Source organism: Emydura macquarii, unplaced genomic scaffold (assembly GCF_026122565.2).
Source record: "Emydura macquarii macquarii isolate MOO-44397 ecotype Brisbane River unplaced genomic scaffold, CSIRO-AGI_Emac_v2 contig_509, whole genome shotgun sequence".
Classification (NCBI taxonomy): Eukaryota; Metazoa; Chordata; order Testudines; family Chelidae; genus Emydura; species Emydura macquarii.
The window spans coordinates 1,253,825-1,276,899 of record NW_027130646.1 but is presented as its reverse complement, the minus strand read 5'-3'; the positions used below and the strand labels follow the sequence as shown (position 1 = coordinate 1,276,899).

Genomic DNA, 23,075 nt, shown 5'->3' with positions numbered 1-23,075 from the left:
CAAACAGGAACGGGGACGGAGTCTAGTCGCACAGCCACATCGCCCCCTGGGGGACTCCCCGGGCCCATTCGCTGGTGAATCTGCACCTCAGAACCACAGATACACACAGGGCAAATATGTGAGCCATGGATTGCCAGCAGATGGAAGGAAGTGATTATTTCCCTCTGTTCGGCACTGGTGACAATATATTTGGAGTATCGTGTCCAGTTTTGGGCCCCACACTACAGAAGGGATGTGGACAAATTGGAAAGAGTCCAGTGGAGGGCAACAGAAATGATGAGGGGGCTGGAGCACAAGACTTATGAGGAGAGGCTGAGGGAACTAGGCTGGTTTAGTCTGCAGAGGAGAAGAATGAGGGGGGATTTGATAGCAGCCTTTAACTACCTGAAAGGGGGTTCCAGGGAGGATGGAGCTGGGCTGTTCTCGGTGGTGGCAGGTGACAGAACAAGGAGCAATGGTCTCAAGTTGCAGTGGGGGAGGTCTAGGTTGGGTATTAGGAAAAAGTTTTTCACTAGGCGGGTGGTGAAGCACTGGAATGGGTTACCTAGGGAGGTGGTGGAATCTCCATCTTTAGAGGTTTTCAAGGCCCTGCTTGACAAAGCCCTGGCTGGGCTGGTTTAGTTGGGGTTGGTCCTGCTTTGAGCAGGGGCTGGACTAGACACCTCCTGAGGTCCTTTCCAATCCTCGTCTGCTAGGATTCCATGGATAGTGCACCGGGGTCATTTTATTTTTAAGCAGCCACAGACTTTCCTCCACCTTCCTTTCCAGCGTGGAACAGGGACCGTCCCACACGATGTAGCCCCTTCACTGCAGGTGGGGGGGGGAGTCTCCTCTCTCACACGCAGCACATAGTAATAGCTGCCCTTCCCCTCGTCTCCCAAGTCTCTGCTTTGCTGTGGCCTTATCCCTTTGAAGCCTGGATGAGTCCAGAAGCTGCTCCATCAAGAGGATCAGAGATTTTCTCGCTGGCACCTCTGGGCCTTACAAACCAGACCAGGAACCTCCCCTTGATCCCGCTGGGTCAGACAAACCTTTGGATCTGTTAGTGTTGTCGAATGCCCAGAGTCCGGGCACCGGGGAGGAAATCAATTCTCTTGATTTCCCGCTAGCTAGAACTTTTCTGGCTCCCTAAATGGCTTGTCCACACAGCAGCCACCCCAGCTCCCGGCGCGCGTCTCCCTCTGTGCGCGTACTTTCGCTCAGCCACGATCGCACAGCCCCTTCCTACCTGAAAGGCCTTTTCCACAGCTTCTCGCGGCCGTCCAGTTCCACAAGCTCTTGGACAGGCGCTGTCACCTCCTCCGGCTTCACCTTGTCCGGTTCCCTGCGGGGAGAGCCAAGCTGGGCGTTAGCCTGGGGGCACAGCCAAGGGGGGGTCTGCGACAGATTGTCTGCAGCGGATTTGGTACCACTTCAACCAGCTCGCTCCAGAAAGCGATACTATTCACGGGGCAAAAAAAGGCAGTTAACCTGGGACAACGGGGCGTATCTTAGCAGCGCTCATCCCGGGAAGCCTCCTGAGAGAAGTAAGTTGCAGTTCCTTAACTGTGTCCACACTCGGGCCACCCCACTGGACAGGACACCGGCAAAGCACTCCTAGTGTAGCTCAGACCGGCAAAGCTGTGCATTTACCGCTGTCGCTCATTCCCCCACCCTGTCAACCAACAGGCTCTACTGATAAAAGTGCCATTTATCGTCATGACACAACGGCCCCTTGGCAAAGGGTCCCCTCTTCTCTCATCTCAGACCTGGCAAATTCACTACACCAAATACACGGCTGGCAGGGTATTTACCCATAAAGGGGAACACGGACGGTCTCTATTGAAACCTTGCAACCGATCCATGTGCATGATCATGGCGTGATGTGTGTATGGGCGATATATAAGGGATAATGCAACTATATTGAAGTTTCATGCCCTTATGATCTCACGGTAAAAAGAAGTCACCAGGCAGTAACGTTACTTAGTGATGGCCTCCAGCAGCAGGAAGGGACCCCCCTGTCCCTAGCCAGCGGGTGATGAAATGCAAGGCTCAGTTGTCTACCAGGCCCCAACCCAGAGCAGTCAGTGGGAAATCATCAGGCACAACTGCAAACAATCAAAACCACTTGGCAGCAAAAAGGAACATTGCAACAGACATGGAGGGGGGAGAGGCCCTTTGCACCCATTTCCTAAGGAGATGTCTTGTGGAGCAGGGCTGTTTGAGGAAAGTTTGGATCCTGGTTCCTGCGAAACCGGCCAGCTCTGCAACAGACTTTACTTTGGAGGGATGCCTCACTTATGAGATAAGAAAGGGAAAGATAAGTGTAGGGCGTAGTTTGTGCTCTATGCTTTTGTTTTGCATTGTAACCATTTTCTTCCATCACGCTCTCTTGTTTCTAGTTGAATCTCTACCCTGTCTTAAACAACCCTGCTTTGGTTTTATTACACACGCTCACAAGAGCTGTGTGTTACACGGGAGTGGTGATTGAGGGGGAACGCTAATAAACTGGGGTACAGGGACCCTTCAGGGGCGGAGAATCTGGGAAATGGGGTGCACCTACTGGTAACCCGCAAGCTGAACCAGGGCTGGCCTAGCCCAGAGGAAAGGGCTTGAATGGCTGACAGGTTGTGGGCATCAGGGGACTAATACCCAGCTACCATGGGCGAGGCTACCTCTCACTAGAGAAAAGGGGTGACAAGATGCCTCTCCATCTTCAGCACCCCAAGAACCATCACAACCATAATCTGCAGACACAGAGTTCTGAGCCCTCAGGGAATGGAGGTTGTTCGTAACTCCGAAACGTTCGTAACGCTGAACAAAACGCTGCGGCTGTTCTTTCAGAAGTTTACAGCTGAACGTGGACTTAATGCAGCTTTGAAACTTGACTATGCAGAAGAAAAATTGTGCTTTTAAATAAAACGAAACAAGCACAGACACCGTTTTCTTACCTTGTCAGACCTCTTTTTAAGACTTGCCCTTTATTTTTTTAGTCGTTTATGTTTAACACAGCACTGTGCTGTATTTGCTTTCTTTTCTTGGTCTCTGCTGTTTGTTTGCGCACTTCTGGTTGCAAATAAGGGGCGTGGCTGACCCGTCAGTTCGTAACTCTGAGCTTCTACTGTGCCGGCAAAAATGCTGGCCAGCTAGTCAGGCCTAGAAGAGCTACAGCTGTTCTTCCACCTCTCATTTCTATTATTCTGTCAGGGTGTACGGGGAGATTCGGATAGAGCAGTAAAAGGGCCAGGCACCACAGGATGGTGTAATATTGATGATCATATTTGTTCCTAGCAGCAGCCAGACTTGGCAGACCTTTCTGCAGGCCTGTGCAGCCTTGGTATAACAAAGCCAGGAGGGGAGGGGAGCCTCTTGCTCAACCTTTGCCTGACTCTGCACCCCTCCCTGACGCTCTGGTGGATGTGCTGGGATGTGTGTGTCAGGAAAAGACCAATCAGCTTATTTCTGCATGTCCTCTGGGGGATGTTTGTCCTGGCCTCCAGATATGCAGATTCTGTAGGAACACACCTAGTTAATTAAGCACTTTGGTGACCTTAGGTCTGGCTTTTGAAACTTTTTTCCCCTCTTTCTTGACCTGTTATTGTCTACTAACAAGTAAAAATAGGGGGTAGGGGGGTGAGGCTTGGACACCTTGGGGGTCTCTTCTTGGACACAGCTTCTGGATCCTCCAACGGCAGCTGGAAGATCGGGTCAAAAGGAAAGCTGTCGCTGTTTCCCCTCGAAAGCCGCCCCAGACGTCAGTAATTATTGAGGGCTGAGGGTTGGGGTGTTTTGCTAACCTGCTGCAGACGTGTTAAGTGCTTGAGCCAAAGTAAAAGTCTACCTTTAAAGTAAGAGCACGCTCGTGTTGTGCTGGAGCCTAAGGAAAGGAATAGCTTTGTCGTAAAAGCACTGTTGTGTTGTACTGTTTCTACCCGTCCATCTAGCGGCTGGACGGCCGTGTCTCCATTTGGCTATTTCCTGACACCATCTCACACCAAGTAAAGTTACCCTGAACTTTGGGTTGGCAGAACCCCAGGTAACAAGGGGACTGGAATTCAGCTACATTCAGCTTATATTTGAAAAGTCATGGAAGACAAGAGAGATTCCAGAGGCAAATATAGTGCCAATCTATATAAAGGGAAACCAGGACAACCCAGGGAATTACAGACTTAACTTCAGAACCCAGAAAGATAATGTAGCAAATAATTAAGCAATCAATTTGCAAACACCTGGGAGATAATAAGGTGATAAGTAACAGTCAGCATGGATTTGTCAAGAACAAATCATGTCAAACCAACCCGATAGCTTTCTCTGACAAGGTAACAAGCCTTGTGGATGGGGGGAGGCGGTAGATGTGGTATATCTTGACTTTAGTAAGGCTTTTGATATAGTCTCACATGAGCTTCTCATAAACAAGCTAGGGAAATACAACCTAAATGGAGTTACTATAAGGTGGGTGCAAAACTGGTTGGAATATCATTCCCAGAGAGTAGTTATCAGTGGTTCACAGACATGCTGGAAGGGCATAACGAGTGGGGTCCTGCAGGGATCAGTTCTGGGTCTGGTTCTGTTCAATATTTTTCATCAATGATTTAGATAATGGCATAGAGAGTACACTTATTAAGTTTGCAGATGATAGCAAGCTGGGAGGGGTTGCAAGTGCTTTGGAGGGTAGGATTATAATTCAGAATGATCTGGACACACCGGAGAAATGGGCTGCAGTAGATGGGATGAAATTCAATAAGGACAAATGCAAAGTGCTCCACTTAGGAAGGACCAATCAGTTGCACACGTACACAATGAGCAATGACTGCCTAGGAAGGAGCACTGCAGAAAAGGGATCCGGGGCCATAGTACATCACAAGCTAAATATGAGTCAACAGTGTGACACTGCTGCAAAAAAGCAACCATCATTCTGGGCTGGATTAGCAGGAGTGTTGTAGGTAAGACACGAGTAGTAATTCTTCCGCTGAACTCTGCACTGATTAGACCTCAGCTGGAGTATTGTGTCCAGTTCTGGGCACCATATTTCAGGAAAGATGTGAACAAATTGGAGAAAGTCCAGAGAAGAGCAACAAAAATGATGAAAGGTCTAGAAAACATGACCTATGCGGCAAGACTGAAAAAAACTGGGTTTGTTTAGTCTGGAGAAGAGAAGACTGAGAGGGGACATGATACCAGTTTTCAAGTACATAAAAGGTTGTTACAAGGAGGAGAGAGAAAATTGTTCTCCTTAACCTCTGAGGATAGGACAAGAAGCAATGGGCTTAAAGTGCAGTAAGGGCGGTTTAGGTTGAACATTAGGAAAATGTCTGAGCTGTCAGGGTAGGTAAGCAATGGAAGGAATTGCCTTGGGGAAGTTGAGGAATCTGCGTCACTGGAAGTTTTGAAGAGCAGGTTCAACAAAGAGCTGTCTGCAATGATCTAGATAATACTTGGTCCTGCCTTGCGTGCAGGGGAATGGACTAGATGACCTGGCGAGGTCTCTTCCACTCCTACGATTCCACACAACTGTCTGGAGACCAATTATCATACATGTCACTGAAGCAAGCCATAAATATTCCTCTCGCTCTACAATCCACATTATCTCCCAGGTCCTCTAATGAACCAGCTGCTCGTTGGACTCAATTAACGTATCCATCTGCATAGCCCCAATTTACCAAGTGTCTGTTCTGTTCCCTCTACTCTGCCCCGCCCTCAGCCGGCGTCCCAGACAGCACAGGGGTGAGGGGACGAGTCCAGGAGAAGCAGCTGCATGCAGCCCCGGAGCAGATGCACTCCCGCTGGGACAGGAGCTGGCTGCTAACCATGCCCAGGGAAAACACGGTTGCTGGGGAACCAACCCCCACAGCCCGAGAGCTGTCGCGCTTCAGCACTAACCCAGCCATTTCTAGCCTCACTGGGCACTTGTCACGCTGGGCCAGCGCAGTAACTCACGCAATGGGGCTTAAATCACTTCCCTTGGGACATGCCACGTCCCAGCATAATAAGCGAACGCCTCCCTGAGATACAGCCCCTATTTGTGCCCTTTCATAGAAGCAGAGAAGACGAGGGTGGGGAGGGACCTCAGGAGGTGTCTAGTCCAACCCCTGCTCAAAGCAGGACCAACCTCAGCTAAATCATCCCAGCCAGGGCTTTGTCAAGCCTCAGCTTAAAAACCTCTAAGGATGGAGAATCCACCACCTCCCTAGGTAACCCATTCCAGTGCTTCACCACCCGCCTAGGGAAAAAGTGTTTCCTAATATCCAACCTAGACCTCCCCCACTGCAACTTGAGACCATTGCTCCTTGTTCTGTCACCTGCCACCACCGAGAACAGCCTAGCTCCATCCTCCCTGGAACCCCCTTTCAGGTAGTTGAAGGCTGCTATCAAATCCCCCCCCATTTTTCTCTTCTGCAGACTAAACCAGCCTAGTTCCCTCAGCCTCTCCTCATAAGTCTTGTGCTCCAGCCCCCTCATCATTTTTGTTGCCCTCCGCTGGACTCTCTCCAATTTGTCCACATCTTTCCTGTAGTGGGGGGGCCCAAAACTAGACACAATACTCCAAATGCGGCCTCACCAATGCTGAATAGAGGGGAATAATCACTTCCCTTGATCTGCTGGCAATGCTCCTACTAATGCAGCCCAATATGCCATTAGCCTTCTTGGCAACCAGGGCACGCTGCTGACTCATATCCAACTTCTTGTCCACCGTAACCCCCAGGTCCTTTTCTGCAGAACTGCTGCCTAGCCCATCGGTCCCCAGTCTGTAGCTGTGCATGGGATTCTTCCTTCCTAAGTGCAGGATTCTGCACTTGTCCTTGTTGAACCTCATCAGATTTCTTTTGGCCCAATCCTCCAATTTGTCTAGGTCACTCTGTATCCTATCCCTGCCTTCCAGGGTATCTACCACTCCCCCCAGCTTAGTGTCATCTGCAAACTTGCTGAGGGTGCAATCTACCCCATCCTCCAGATCATTAATGAAGATGTTGAACAAAACCGGCCCCAGGATATCTCACCAGGCACCATCAACCTCCCGAGAGAGGTCTGTCTCACCGCCGTTAGCAGCCAGGGCTGCCAGCTACTTACACGTCAATACTGACTGTTCTCTTCGTCGCCTTCTTCAGTTCCCTGGACAGCTGGGCTTGTTTTACCCTACAAGGAAAGACGGGAGAATGAAAGGGGGCAGCGATGGACCAGCACTGCTCCTTCCCACCTGCCTGCCCCTTTCCCAGGCTTCTGGGCAGACCCAGGAACCCTTACCCCTTCCTGAGAGCAGGTCTAGAGGACACAGGGGTAAGGACATCTGCATTCTATCTACACTAGCGCTGCTTCAATTGCTCCTACCAGCGGTGTGCGAGCCAGACGCACAGCGGGAATATTGCTAAAAATCCCCAACGTAGATAAGCGTTCCGAGACCCCATGCAGAGCAGGGAGCGTGATCCTCTCCATGCAGCACATTTGGTACCCATGCACGTCCGCACCCACACCGAGCTCAGGAAACAGAACTCACAGCCGGCAGCTCCAAAACCAAGAAACTAAGAGCATGGGATTGCAGCCCTGCCCATCCCAATTCCATCCAGCAGGAGGAGTCATACTCAAGAGGAAGGATGGCCCAGTGGTTAGGACACTGGCTGGGACATGCGAACCTTCAGTTCAAGGCCCTGCTCTGCCACAGACTGCCCGTGTGACCTTAGGTCAGTCACTTAGCTGCTCTGTGCCTCAGTTTCCCCCATCTGTACGACAGGAATAATAGCCCTGCCCTGCCTCACAGGTGGGCTGGGAGAATAAATTCATTAAAGACCATGAGGTGCTCAGATATACGGTGATGGGGCCAGACGAGCGCCTTCAATAGACGGCGAGTACATGACATGCTCATGGCCCGCTGATAACCTCAGCCCCCGGCCTTTGGATTGTCTGTGAAATCCCACCCAAGGGGCTCATGCTGGCATAAGCGAGTGACACCCTTCATTGCGGAGGGGCCGCACTCCTCTTCCCCAGTATGGCAGCACGCCGCAGACCCACTTACAGCATTGCTTTGGCCTGCGTGGGACTCACACCAGTGTGTAAACGGCTCCCGGACTCTGCCCCAGGCAGGCAGAGCAGCAGGGAGCACGAGCAGCGCCTTGCACATTTGCTGCCTTGCCTTGGGCTCAAATTCTCTGCACTGCAGGGTCCTTCCTTCCACTGGAGGAGGGGGGGCTAGGCCAAATTCCCTCCTACCATGGGGCCTCTACCCACCAGGTCTCCGCTGTGGTGCCCAGGTCTGCCCCCCCTGTGCCCCCTGCCAGCCCAGGCGAGTCTCTCGTACACTGGCCTGTGAGAAACCCTTCAACCAACCTCTCGTTCTTCTTGTTCTGGTACTCAGCAGCCTCCGCTTTCCTCTGCACCAAGCGCTCCAGCAGCTCGTACTCCCTCTCGGCCGCTCGCCGCAGCTCCCCCTCGCAGAGTCGGTACCGCTCGCGCAGCGCATCGTATTCCTCCTTCCTGGCAGAGTTCCCGCGGCCCAGCTCCTCCGCCCGGCCCTCCAGCTGCTGCCGCTCCGCTTCCAGCTCCGAGATCCGCCCGTTCAGGGAGGCCAGCCTGAGCCAAAGCAAGCTCTAGTATGGGCGCAATCCCCCCCAGCCCCACGCTCAAACTTTTGTCAGCACTCCTAGAGTGGAGCAACTACCACCTTGATCCCTGGCCGGGGATTGAACCTGGGGTCTAAAGAGGCGAGACCACGAGCCTCTCCAGCTTGAGCCAAAGGCTTAAGTCCCTTAGCTAGGGGCTGTAGCAGACTCACATCCTCTGCAGAGGGGGAAACACAAGACAGGCTGAAGTCGGGTAACTGGCTAGCGCTAGGCATGGACTGTACAGGTTCTCTGCCACACGCCCAGCTTGCTGGGTGATCTCTGCAGGACCAGCAGGAGTGAAGAGTAATAAACATTTACTGCCATTAAAGTCAGCAGCTCAGATTTTCATTCCAACCCTGGGCAAGGTCTGAAGAGGAAGGAGGGGCCAGTTTTGCAGAGCAGACCCGCCCCTTCACGCTGCTTAAATAAACAGGTGTCTGTATAACATAAGTCTCAAGGAGCGGGGCGTCGGGAGGAAGCGTGTTAAATCAGGTGCATCCAGGACCTTGGGGGCGCCCTTACCTGGTTTTCTGCTCCTCCAGTTGACACCCTTTGGCCTTGAGTAATTTGTTCAGTTCAATAATCCGATACGCCAGCTGCAAAGGGGAGAGAGATTGTAAAGGCCAAAGAGCAACGCTCGTACGTGAACGGAGCTTTCTCGAGGGCTGTGGGGCGGACGAGGCATGGCTGGGCTGAGCAATAAACTGGACTCCACCAGAGATTGTGGGGTGGGACACAAGAATGACGACAGACAGGGGCTTTGTGTTGCTTGCTTTCATGACAATACTCAGGATATCTTTTACTGGGCCAACTTCTTGTCTCTCTCACCAACAGAAATCGGTCCAATAAAGGATATTACCTCACCCACCTTGTCTCGCTAACATCCTGGGACTGACACAACTACGACACCACTGCATACAGCAGCTCTGAATGCTCTGCCTAGACACAAGCCGTTTCTCGGCCCAACTAATTTCTGAGCTATAAGAACAAACTAAAAAGTCTAGGAGCTGCTTTCAGATCCAGATTGTTATGCCAGAATTGCAGAAGGGTTCCCCAACTCCTCCTCAACCTACAGCTCGGCAGAGGTCCTGTCTCTGGGTCTATAGTAGCATAAGTCCGGCAACCCTGCTCTGCAATACCATGCCCTGCCTTCTTTGCAAGTGCAGAGTTTGCATTTACCAACGGTAATACCTAGACACCAGCCACCGCGCTAGGTGCTGTACAGACACAGAGCGAATGACAATCCAGGGTCCAAACAGTTTACACTTTGTGTACACTTCCCTGCCCCGATACATACCTCCCCACTGACATCTTTCAACTCTGCGATTTGTCCTTGGTACTTCATCTTCAGGGCGTGTAACCCTTCTGTGGAGCCCAAGGCCGGCTCCAGCCCAGAGTCACTGGCTTCCCACCCTAACCTACAGACACAGCAAGTTAAAAAAAGAAAAAAAAAGTCACTTCTGAGCATGCAGAGCGGGCATCTGCTGAGACTGCAGCAGAGTTGAACGCATTTCTCCAGCAGCACGGCATGGCGAGTGTTTGAGGCAGAGGGGAAATGTCGCTGGGGCGGGGTGCAAGAAAGAGGTTGCAAGAGTTACAATGAATTGTTTTGCTTGATGCATTTCCAAAAAAAAAAAATATATATATATATCAGAGTCTTAACTCAGGAGCAGGGGAACATCTTGAATTCTGAGCTCCTGAAATCTCTTTGAATTTTGCCGCACTCCCCCATCCTCTTCACATTCATAGCCTTCATTTGAAAACAGCTGAGCTTCTGCTCTTTCGCAGCAGAAAATCAGAATGCAAACAGAGGTGTTTCTGCTCTATTAAGTCAAACTGCCTCTGGCTCAGATGCTGTCTCTGGCCCCAGTGCCCTCAATGAGGTGTGAAACTCAGGGCCTAATTGGAGCCATTTAAACACTAATACTGCTGAGCGTAATAACTGGCTTCTCCACTGCTTTAGCAAGGATATTACATGCAGACACCTCTCAGTGTAACAACGCAACTCCCCCAAGCTGCCCACTAACTATGAAAGTAGTCGTGCACACGTACAAGGCGGTCAAGTTCACTTTGCCGTGGGAAGCTTAATCTTTGCATAACATAACCGCTGTTAAAGGTTAACTGTGCAACATTACCAGCGAATCAGGCCAGCTCCTGCGCCCCCGGCCCTCTCTGCTGGAATAAAGATGACAGAATCTGGCCCAGAGGTTTTTGTGGGGTGAAAGAGCGAGAGACAGACACACGCAGAAGGATTGCTTCCTTCACCTCTTGAAGTGCAGCTAATTCTGGGGTGGAACATGGCAGCTGTTTACCACACAGCAGTTTGGGGCAGGACGTGAAGGAGCAAAACACTAACCAACTGAAGCTGCAGAGGGAATCTAGGAAGGTGGAACGTAATTATCCACAATTCAACCTGGCCTACGCCCCAGGCTTAACCTCCCCTTATTCTTGCAAAAAGTCACTTGGGGTCTACGGTCCAGATCTCTGAAGTTATTGAAGTCTCATCTGAAAGACAGCAACAGCGGCTCAGCACTGCCGAGGGTAAAGCGTGGCTCCTTCCATCCTGAGCCACCTTCCACCCTTACTCAGCTGCGTGCGGAGCGAGGAACTGGGTGCCTGGCTGACTCTGTGGATTTTTGTTGGGAAGGAAGAAAGATCTGATTGTGAAAGCCCCCCTCCCCTGGGCACGGACAGCCACAGCCAGTCAGAGGCATTTGGTGCTGCGAGCGACCAGAGACACGGTCAGTTACTCCTCTCTATCCACTTCCAAAGAGAACAGTGCATCCATTGTGGAGGCAGCGGGGATATACCCCGGTGCTGCTGACTCCAGGAAGCGGTCATGCCACTTTCACGCCTGCAGAGGAAGAAGAGGGATACGCTCTACTTACCTAGGGGCCTGGAGATCGAAGGACTCAGCCTGTAGCTTCTCGGTGAAATGCACCAGCAAGCTGGACTTCTCCAACAGTTTGGTATCTGCAGGGAGGTAAAGGGAGTCAGGACATGGGGACCGCGAGCATTGTGTGTGGTAGACGGGGGGCCCCATTCACCAGAACCCCTTCTCTGAAATCTGGGGGGGTGTCAGACAATAGTTCTGCTGCCACTGGCTTAGCAAGCAGTTTATCCACCTACACAATGGGGTGACCAGGCCGACAGGTCTTTTTCCAGCCCTAAATTCTCTTACTGTGAGCGCCCAGGGCCTAGCGCCGGGCTGTAGCGCAGTGACTGGGCCTGCTGCTGTCAGCGGTCGATATGGGTCACGCCTCCCCAAGGAAAGCACCCACACTCTGCTTGAGAGGGAACACACCTCCTGGGTGGAGCAGGGGACCGGGAGTCAGGATTCCTGGGTTCTATTCCCAGCGCTGTTCAGGAAACTCAGCATGACACGAAACGCTGGGTGCCCGACAGATTGTTGTGAGCTGTATTAGGGTCGCGGGGAGGTTTAAATGCCTGGGAGATTCTTGGAGAACACCCTGTAGCCAGTGTGTTAGTTGTGCTCACACAGCAGTTCTTTTCACAGCCCAACCGCGACACAGCCCAGGTTGTGTCCACCAGCGGACCAGGCCGTTTCTGTTGGCGTCAGTGCGTGCTGGGAAAACCCCGGGAGCGGGGCACAGCGTGCCTGGAGGACACAGGACAACGTACTGCACGCAGTCGGGAGGAAGGCACGGCACCCAGACTGGTTACACCGGTGCAGGTCAGGTGTCAGACAAATAACTCTGGATACACTGGGGGAAAAACCAAACAAAAGCTCCTGCTGCGACCTCGGCTGCCGGCCAGGACGACAGGTGTTTCGCTCCCACGCTGACTAACCAAGCGTGCGCTGGGCCAGATGGTTTCAAAGTCCACTTTGTCATCCATCAGCCACTTACAAACGGGGCGAAGAGGGACGGTGCACCTGGCCCTGTTGGATCTGGCGCATTGGCAGGGCCGGGCTGCACTAGATTCAAGTGTGATGCCAAGCTTGCAGGCTTTTATCCAGGGGAGCGGTTGTCAGCCCTTTCCTCCCCCCAGCTCACACACTGGGTCTAGCTAGCAGGCCCAAGCCCCGTCTGCACAGGCAGAGCTACACCAGTGCTGGAGCAACGACAGGGAAGGTGCACATGTAAATGTGGCCCAAGAGGGCTTCCAGGACCCTTGATAGGACCCTTCCAGGACCCTTCAATCAGTGGCACAGCGGAGAGTCAGGCTGTGAAAATCACCAGTGCCCAGAGAGCAACTCTTTGTAAGTTTCTTGCTGGGAAACCTGATCGGAGGGAAAAGAATGAAGTCTACCAGGCTCAATTTGTCCCACAGGCCCTGGAGGGCTGACGCTGTGACAGTCCGACCAAGGGAGATGTCGGGAAACCGTGGCCGAGATTTTAAACACGTCACCAAAACAGCAAAATATGAGTCCAGTGCTTTAAACACTGCCTTAGAATTAAAGCCAGGTGAGTAAGACTTGGTGGGGCTGGTGTTACAAGCAATTTGATGGCTCAGGCTTTGTCCGGAAGCGACATTACACACCCACCCACACATACAAATGAGAGGACTTGGCTCTATTCAGCCGTAGGTCTCAGAGGGGACAAGTATTATTATTTCTATTCTACACGTGGGGAAACTGAGGCAAGAGGGGGCCGTAACTTGCCCAAGTGACCCAGCGGAATAGCCAGGAATAGATCCAGGTCCCCTGAGTCCCAGTCCAGTGTTCTGTCCACTAGGCCACATCGTCAAAAGCGACAGATCAGCAGTTCCCTGGACTGGCAAGGCTGGCACGGTGGGGGCAGGCAGGAGGCGTGGCTGGAGCCCACTGCGCTCTGGCAGTCCCCAGCTGGTATACGGCCTGGTGCGGCAGGGCACTTTAGAAAAGCCCCGGGGCACAGACTGGGCCCCGGGATCCGAGCTCCCTGTCTCAGCTGTGTGCAGCGGAGGCCGGGTGGAGCCAGCGCAGAACAAGCCATTCCCCTTGTGATCGGTGAAAGGAGCGGGAGCCAGCTGTGGGCACTGGGCGAGGAAGCCAGGCGGGGGTCTCTCTCATTGCTCTGGGCGCAGGGAGAGTCACACAGCAGCGTCACCTCCCTGCATGTGGACTTTAGCCGGGTCCGTGTCAGATTTAACACCCCGGTGCCTAGTCCAGAACTCACACCTGGCCGAGTGCCCTGCTCAGCTCTGCCCGCCCCTGGGCTAACCACGGGACTAGAGGAGGGAAGATTTTGGCCCCTGCACCCTCCAGCGAAAAGCAGGACCGCTCTGCTTGAAAACACCCCACCCTGTAAAGGATACTCAGCTTTACCCGTCTTTCAAGCCCTGTCACAAGCACTGTCTAATTACTCCTCAACTCCCCTGTGAAATAAGCAAGTCGTGCATGTTTTAGCATGGGAATCATTTCCCCCATCACTGGAAGGCAGCCACCTCTGGCATGGAATGTGGCAGCTGTTGGATAAAAGCACAGCTAGACTTTGGGACAGGAAGGGCAGAAATGACACCGCCGGGGGAATCTGAGGCAGCAGAAGGTAACTAGCCACACCTCACTTTGGCCAGGCTCCCATGCTCTTATGGCATGTGCCCAGAGGCTTCGTGAAGCAGAGGTGGGTAGAAATGGGGTTTTACAGCTCCCCTGAATGCGGGGCAGCCAGCAGCACAGCCCCTGGTCCAGGAGAGACTCCAAAGGAGCCGTTTCTGCTGACAGCCAACGCGCATCTCTCGGTCTGCGCCTGGTCTGGGGCTCAAAAACGCTGGGTGCCCTTCCCCCTAGTCTGACTCCGCTGGGAACCGGATCAGCCGGGAGCGAGCTGCCTACTCTCAGATGGGGCTGGCTTTGCTCTGGGCAGCTTTGTTCAGCGGCAGTTCCTTGTTCCCCCGTGTTTACTGCTCTGCCTCACTGCTACAACCTCAGAGGGGCTGGGGGGCGGGGCTGGCCCCCAGCTCTCCTGCCGCCCCCACCCTCTGGGACTAACTGCGGTGCCGCTCTGTGTTCTCTAGCTCCCGGCCCTGCCTGCCCCAGCATTTTGGGCGTAAGCTCCCCGCAGTGGAGCCGATCCATCAGCGAGAGCAGCCATGCAGAAAGCACACAGGCGTTTCTTCCAGACCCGCTCCAAGCAGGGTGAACTGGCAGGGGTGCAAACGCATCAGTCCTGGGTGCACTAAACTCGCCCTGCATTGCCAGCACACCCGCCTAGACACAGACACAGCCGGTGACTTATAGCTCTGACCCTTGGGTTTCAATCTTAACATCAAGTCCAGCAGGGTCCAGCCAACACTTCCTCCTTCTGAGACTGGTTCCAAGTCCCTAGCTGCTTCCCATGTGGGGATATTGCAGAGGAAATCTGAAAACCACACATCCTGTCAGCCTGCCCTGGACTTCACAGACCCCACGGCATGTTTCACAGAAGGAAGGTTTGCTCTGGATTTCTTAAGCAAGTTTCCCCCTGCCGTCATGGCTGTCCAGCATGCTGGCTACCGCGCTCCACCCCAGAAGCGGCTGCATTTCAGCAGTCCCAGATACATAAAGCTCATAGACGCTTTGCGATCCAACCGGGTGGGAGGCGAAGGGGGCAGTCATAGAGCACAAAAGATTATTTGACAATTTAGTCCTGCTCAAATCTCCACAATGTTTGCGAATAAGGGATGCTATCGCATACTTGGCTCTGGCTGTGTTTTAACTGAGTTTGTAATCAGCTGAGAACACCGTTGGCTCAAAACATGGCTTGTGTCTGCCACGTGGTTCTTGCTGTTTATGATCTTATACCGGGCCCGTCCCCATGGTATCTGAGCATGTTCCAATGTCAGAAGAGCTCACAGTTAGTTAGCAAAGAAGGCAACTAACAGTATTTTCCCCCTCCCAGAGCATAGGCCGGCACCTGCTGTTATCTGAAGTGCAGACAGGATGAACTGGTATTAATTAATTCTCTCTTCCTCTCAACTGTCTGTGCAGGTCGACAAATGCACGGCACGCGGTTGTGTCTGGATTTTTTTTTAGCTTCAGAGACATCACTGTCTGCTGTAGCCATGACAGCAGAGCGTGTCGTGACGGGGTCACCTAAACTTGGCTCCGGCCACGGTGCAGGCAGAGATGTAGGTAAGCGGGGCCAGTGAAATATTTCCACTTCGTTCCGGGTCTGTAAGCAGCAGCAGGAGCCGCATTCGCAAGTCCAGACCACAAGGGGCCAGGAAGCATGTTCGTGTCAGAGAATCCTAGAACCGTAGGGTCAGCAGGGAGCGCAAGGGTCACCTGGTTTAACCCCTGCCAAGATGCAGGATTTGTGGTGTCTAAACCATCCACGACGGATGGCTACGCAACCTCTTTCAGAAAACCTCCAGTGAAGGTGATTCAACAACTTCCCTAGGCAGTCTGCTCCATCGTCCTGCCCTTCTGACAGTCTTGACGTTTTTCCTGAGATTTCATCTACATCTGCTAGGCTGTGGTTTGAACCCATCGCCTCTTGCTCTGCCCTCTGTGGCACGAGAGAACAACTTGTCTCCACCTTTTTTATGGCAGCCTTTCAAGAATTTGAAGACCACTATTGCGTGTGTGTGTGTGTGTGTGTCCCCAAATCTCCTCTTTTTCAAACTAAACAGACCCAGTTCCTGCAGCCTTTGCTCACGTGGCCTGCGTTCCAGCCCTTTGCGCATCTTTGTTGCTCACCTCTGCATCCTTCCCAGTTTCTCTACATCCTTTCTATATATTAGTGACCAAAATCGGACACAGTTCTCCAGCTGAACCCCAACCAGCGCTGAGTGGAGCTGTACTATCACCTCCTGTGACTTGCCTGCCGTGCCTCTGTTAATGCAACCCAAAATTGCATTTGCTTTTTTTGCAGCAGCAGCATCGCATTGCTGACTCCAGTTGAGGTTGTGATCCTCCACAACTCCCAGATCCTTCTCCGCAATGCTGCTGCCAAGCCAGTTATCCCCCATGCTGTATTTGTGCGCTTGGTTTTTCTTCCCTAAGTGTAGCACCTTACACCTGGTCTTTGCTGAATTTCATTTTGTTGTCTGTAGCCCCGTTCTCCAATTTATCAGGATCCCTCTGAATTTTAGCTCTATCCTCCAAAGTGTTTGCAACCCCCCCTCTCCCCTCTAGCTTGGTGTCATCTGCAAACGTGGTCAGTCTGCTGTCTATTCCTACAGCCAGGATGTTAAACACCAGACCCAGATCAGATCCCCGTGGAGCCCCACTTGAGACCTCCCTCCAATCTGACATCATTCCATTTATAGTTACTCTGTTTGCAGTTGTTTAACCCAGCGGTTCTCAGCCCAGGGTACACGTACCTCTGGGGGGGACGCAGAGGTCTTCCAGGGGGTAGATCAACTCATCTGGATATTTGCCTAGTTTTACAACAGGCTACATAAAAAGCACTAGCGGAGCCAGTACAAACTAAAACATAGTGTTATATTTACATTCCAGTTGATTGCATGGAAGACGAGCTGAAAACTTTCTTCTGGGGGGGGGTCGTGCCAGAACAGGAAGCAAGCCCAGGGTTTGAAAGAGCTGAATCACGGCGGTGCTGGCTTGCACAAAAGGCGCTGAATGCTGGGTTTTGTTTCTCATGTGCAAAATGTACCGAGGCAGCAAAATCAGAACAAAAGACACCGCACCAGGCCAGCCAGCTCCTCAGACATTTCATCTCCCTGCGTAGCCATGCCTTCTTCATCCCCAAAAGGCCTGTACGCGCAGAACTCCTCTTCGGAAAGATTTCGTCAGGGACTGACATCCGGCACTCGCTCTACACAGCACGTTGCATGCACATCACAATTCTCCCTTGCTGACCCTTAATAGTAACAGGGTGGCGACACTCAAATGCAGCCACCTCTGGGGAAGGAAACACCCCACACACACACACTCAGATCAGAAGTGTTGTGGGATCTTGGGCCCACACAGCAGTGAAAAGACCCTGGCTGTTTAGAACTGCATAGGAAATTCAATAGAGCCATCTCGGGAAGAAGAAGGTCTGAGAGAAGCCTCCTGGGATTCGAACTGGGCGTCCATGTTTCAAAGCTAAGGCATCACTAAGGCACCCATGGACACTGAGCTACCTAACCCTGGCCCTTTGACCTGGCCCATTGTGTGTGAACAGGAGCACCAAGTGCTCATTATTGCAGAGATAAGGGAGTGGCACCAAGAGGAACTGGGCTAGCCCTGCACTGGTCTGAGGAATAACAAATCGTCTCCAAGGCGGGAGAGAGGCACTGAACGGCAGGGGTGTCCGCAGGTCTCAGCGAGCTGGAGGGGGCCACCCCAGGGGAGAATGGAGACCGAGACAGTGACCGTTATGATGAAGAGAAGATCCCACCCTCCAACGGCGTCATTGAGAAGGACAAAGGACTGCAGGCTGCGGAGCAGACATCAGCTTCTCCTTTGCCTCGACTTATCGCCGCAGGATGATGGTAAGACAAGAGCCCTGTGCTCTCTGCAGGACCAGAGTCCAAATAAACGAGATGGGAGGTGCTCGGAGAACACAGGCAGGGCTGAGATGAAGGGAAATTACTCCCAGAGTTTTCTACGAACATCAAGACCCACCAAGTCACCACCTACCCCAAAATAGGTAGGATCATCCTGCTCAAAGGTCTGTCAGATGCAGGCCAGAAGGAGAATGGTGCAATGTTCCCATGCCTTTGGTGCCTCTCATCCCAAAGGCGCTTACACATTATGCAGCCGTGCTGAGATCCTGTCAATCGCCGCTGAAATGCAACCACCTCTGGGGTGGAACACAGCAGCTGTATGTTACGTCAGCCAAGATAATTCCTCTCTCCCCTTGGTGTTTACACCCTGCAGAACCTGGTCTGTGGTTATCATGCTACGCTTGTGCTGGCTGCTATTATAAGATTCCTAGAGACTACATTTGAGGCGTGCTTCATTTATCCGCTCTGGGGAGGAGGGTACACAGCGTGGTGTCTCCAATCAAAGGTGGCTGGTTCCTCTGAAGTGTCCATCAGTGCTCCAGTGCCTTGGTCAAGGTATCAAATTCTTTACGGTGTGGTGCATCAAATAAAAATCTTCCCCAAGCACATCATTTTTCATTGGCAATTTTTAATTCCTTCAGAGTAACATAGAATCATAGAATATTAAGGTTGGAAGGGACCTCAGGAGGTGTCTAGTCTAACCCCCTGCTCAAAGCAGGACTAACACTAACGAAATCATCCCAGCCAGGGCTTTGGCAAGCCAGGCCTTAAAAACCTCTAAGGATGGAGATTCCACCACTTCCCCAGGTAACCCATTCCAGTGCTTCCCCACCTGCCAAGTGATTTTTCCTAATATCCAACCTAGACCTCCCCCACTGCAACTTGAGACCATTGCTCCTTGTTCTGTCACCTGCCATCATTGAGAACAGCCTAGCTCCATCCTCCCTGGAACCCCCATACGTTCCCTGGAACACTTGTAGGACACCACCCCCGCCCCACTCGTTGGCAGACAGCAAAGATGCCAAGTGTTGACTGTACCACCGGTCTTGTACTAACCTCTGAGCCCATCACACTGTTGCTTAAGGTGGGGCGAGATAGCAAAGAGATGATACTGCTTCATCCTTTGCAAGTCTATAGAGCCTGTTATCTGGGGAATCTCAAAAGATCCGACATCAAACCTGACAGCACCCAGTGTCCAGGAGTGAGGAACTACCAACTTCTAAATTGTACCTCCGATTTTTTAGGTGACCTTGGGGAAGTCATTTCAAGTCTCTGTCTCACTTTCCTCCATCTGTACAAACACAAACGAGCTGCGTCTTGCAACATATCTGTGATTGTAAAACTCAAAAGTAGCACACGTTTGAACATGCAAAAGTACGGTCATTTCACAGCAGTGGAAATCGATGCACAGGAATCTTACGAGATTCTCCCGAGTCTCATCAGCAAGTCAATGGAAGAGCTGGACCTGCGCCTAAGTGACCTGCCCAAGATTACACAGGAAATCTCTGGCAGGGAAGGGAATTAAACCCAAGGGTCCAGAGACACAAGTTAGCATCCTAAGCACTGCACCATCCTGCCTCCTGGAACTGCACCTCGAGGCCTAAAGGCTTTGGACTCCAATTTCCTGGCTGGCAGATCCACAGACAATGCAGATCTTCTTCCTTTTCTCCTCAATCTCGAGTCAAAATCTGAGCAAAATACAGCTCCTGCTAGGAAATCCAGGCTGGAGGACAAGAGTTTGAGCGTGGAATAAACTAGGGGTTTTTCCCCATTGTGATTCTGGCTTCATTTGTTGTTAGGAGTGGGATTTTTCCCTGCTCTTCTCTATGTCTTTTAGCCCTTGGCCATCCCCAAAGTGAAAGACACCTGATTTACTCTACACCAGACCCCTCTCTCTTACCTAACCCACTAGGCACAGAGTCAGAGTGCAAAGCAAAAGAGAGGGTTAAAAACGAAACCTGGAGTACACGAGAGTGCGGGGGCGAGCTGAACCAGCGTTGAACCTGATTTAGAAACAAGTGTCGACCACGGCAGGCTTCAGCAGTGTTCAGCTGCATCTGTTGCCCGCATCACAGTATTTTTACAGAGCAGACCAGTCTGCATCAGATTGACACAGCCTCACTTCCGAGAAGGGGCAGAAAGCGAAAGCAGACGTAGACCTCCCCTGCCAATCTCAATACAAACGCATCAGGGAAAGTGCTGTTTTCGCCCAAGACTCCTCACAATCTCACCATCCTTGCAGAGGACACTAGAGCATCTGTTTTTCCTCAACCCACCCTTCACACACTGTTTTGGTTTGGTTCCAGAGTGTATGACACAGAAAGTTCGGGTGAAATTAGATCAGGATCAGAAATGCAGCTGGGGGGCCTGGAAAGCATGTCAAGGTGAAAGGCACAAATGTACAGACCTGCTAGCAATGGGAAAGACTACAGTAGCCTTTGACTCAAAGCTGTCATTTAACAGAGGTGAGGACATGAAAAATATTGGATGAAAAAGTATAAAGCAGATACAGTCATGGACATGAGCAACGGAAAAATAACAATAAGAAGAAGAATAACACCTATCTCCTACATGGCACTTTTTGTCAGCAGATATCAAAGCTCTTTACAAAGGAGGTCAGTATTATTATCCCAGTTATACAGATAGGGAAACTGAGGCACAGAGCTCCTCCAATATATCTCTCTGAGGCCAGGGCAGGATTATTCCCTCCAGGACTTTTAAGATTGGTCGCACAACCTGCAAAAGGTCACAAGGGTGGGGATTCCACCACTTCCCCAAGGAGACTATTCTTCAGCGAGCAATGGGAGACCATTTCTAAGGGAATATGGCAGGAACTGAACTTTGGGGAGGACTAAGCCAGGATACAAGCATGTGATCTGGGAAATGACTGTGTTATTTTGAAGAGAAATATATATATATAATAACCTGAGGTTTAAACAATTGGAACTGGACAAATGCAAGGGTTAAAAAAAAAATCAGATTCATACAGCCGTTCCCTAGCTATGACAATGAAATCTTATCCATCACCCTCAGCCACCTCCTCCCCTATTGTTTATTGGACCACTTCTTGTGTCCTGCCTTAAATTAGACCCTGATCCAGCCAACTATCCATGGAGATTCAAGGGCACATCTGAACAGAACTCCTTGCTGGATCAAAGCCCTGGGATGTCAGCTCTCCCAGGCAGGGGCTGCATCTGTGCATTTGTACAGCACCCTGCACAACGGGGCACCAATCCTGACTGGGACACATAAGGACTGCCAGGTCCAATCAGTCCTGAGGTCCATCCAGTCCAATATGCTGTTGCTGATAGTGACCAGCACTATGCTTCAGAGGAGGGTGTACAAACCAGTGTGAACATTAGATCTGGCCTCTAACGGTTGGATATTGGCTTGAGCCCTGAAGCCTGAGGTTTAATCTCCCTTCCAAGATGTTTCTTGCTAGCACAGTACAAAGAGTCGACAACAACCAGGAAGTTTTCTCTGATATGCAGCCGAGATTTCCCCCTCGGTGCGTTTCAACCCTTCTCTTACACTTTCCCCTCCCTATATCACGCTAGGGTGTCCCTCTCTTTCTAGGCACGGAACAAGCCTGATTTGTTTCTTTTGGCTCCGCGACGTGTCGGGGTGGGGGAGACGCAGCGATTCCGGCTTTCCTCACCAACGGGCATTTGCCAGCTGCGTCGCAGCCCACGCAGACACAGCCGCGCCCGGCAGGAGGGGGGACAGGGCGGCGTGGGAGCTCCTGTTGACACGTGAAAACGGAAGGGCAGAGATAGGCACAAAAACATTGAGCAAGCCACACTTCCCGCTGCCAGAAAGGGGATATTTATATTTCAAAGGCAGATTCAAAACAGATGACGCATCCAGTGAGAGGCTGGGGGAGGGCGGGGGGGACAGGACCCAGGGACACAACAGTGTGTTGAGTGACAAAAACTAAAGTGTGGCCTTATTATCACTGAAAGTTCAGTTCCCTTCGTGATCACGGAGCGGGTCCCGAGGCCCCAGCCCTCCGCCCCCGCAGGGGCTACTCAAAGTCACACACCCACCACGGCTGCAGCACCTCCTGCCCCTCACCCAAACCAGGTACCCCCCCTCCCCGGGGGCCGGTGCCTGCCCTCCCCCTTGCCCTGCCATCCTGGCCTCAAATCCGCCCATCCCGGAGTCGCTCCGACCCCTCTCAGTCAGCCCCCCCAGGCTGCTCCTATCCCAAGGCAAGCACACCCCAGAGCTGTCCCAACCCCCAATCTCCAGGTATTCCTGCACCCCAATGCAACAGGCCCCCCCAGGGCTCCAGCCACCCCTGCCCCCCCAATTCAACAGCCCCCCCCCGGGCTCCAGCCACCCCTGCACCCCCAATTCAACAGCCCCCCCCCGGGCTCCAGCTACCCCTGCACCCCCAATTCAACAGCCCCCCCGGGCTCCAGCTACCCCTGCACCCCCAATTCAACAGCCCCCCCGGGCTCCAGCTACCCCTGCACCCCCCAATTCAACAGCCCCCCCGGGCTCCAGCTACCCCTGCACCCCCCAATTCAACAGCCCCCCCGGGCTCCAGGTACCCCTGCCCCCCAATGCAACAGGCCCCCCCAGGGCTCCAGCTACCCCTGCACCCCCAATTCAACAGCCCCCCCGGGCTCCAGCTACCCCTGCCCCCCCCAATTCAACAGGCCCCCCCCGGGCTCCAGCTACCCCTGCCCCCCCCAATTCAACAGCCCCCCCCGGGCTCCTGCCACCCCTGCACTCCCAAATCAACAGCCCCCCCCGGGCTCCTGCCCCCCCGGGCTCGCTCGCTCACAGGCCTGCACCAGGTCCAGGAAGCGGCCGCCCTGCGCTCGGTCCCGGAGCTGCAGCTGCCGGACGATGTGGCGCTTCCAGGAGGAGCCGCCGCCGCTCCCGGCCGCCGCGGCCATGTCTGCACCCGACTGTCACTCCGCTCGCGCGCCGCCCGGGGAGGGCGGGATCCCTCCTGACGTCACCGGCGGGGGAAGCCCCGGGTGCGGGCCCAGCCCCGGGGCCGGGCCCGCGGGCGCGAGACACCCCGGCCCGCCCGCGCGCCGTGCACAGACTGCAGCGCCTGGCGCGGTGGGGAGCCCAGCCTGCCCCATGCACGGGCCCCGGCGACAGAGG

General features: G+C 52.8%; 1 protein-coding gene across 1 annotated transcript in view; it reads right to left on the bottom strand.

Annotated features, from left to right (window-relative positions):
- The window catches only part of ATG16L2 (autophagy related 16 like 2), a 41,911-nt gene extending 19,053 nt beyond the window's left edge, over positions 1-22,858 (bottom strand). Inside the window, exons 1-7 of the mRNA XM_067539089.1 lie at positions 22,744-22,858; positions 11,462-11,546; positions 9,871-9,991; positions 9,096-9,169; positions 8,299-8,541; positions 7,048-7,113; positions 1,229-1,324 (exon numbers count right to left, since the gene is read on the bottom strand). Of these exons, the coding sequence (XP_067395190.1) occupies positions 1,229-1,324; positions 7,048-7,113; positions 8,299-8,541; positions 9,096-9,169; positions 9,871-9,991; positions 11,462-11,546; positions 22,744-22,858 (800 nt within the window). The remainder of the gene's footprint in view (positions 1-1,228; positions 1,325-7,047; positions 7,114-8,298; positions 8,542-9,095; positions 9,170-9,870; positions 9,992-11,461; positions 11,547-22,743) is intronic.
- Positions 22,859-23,075: the final 217 nt, after the last annotated feature.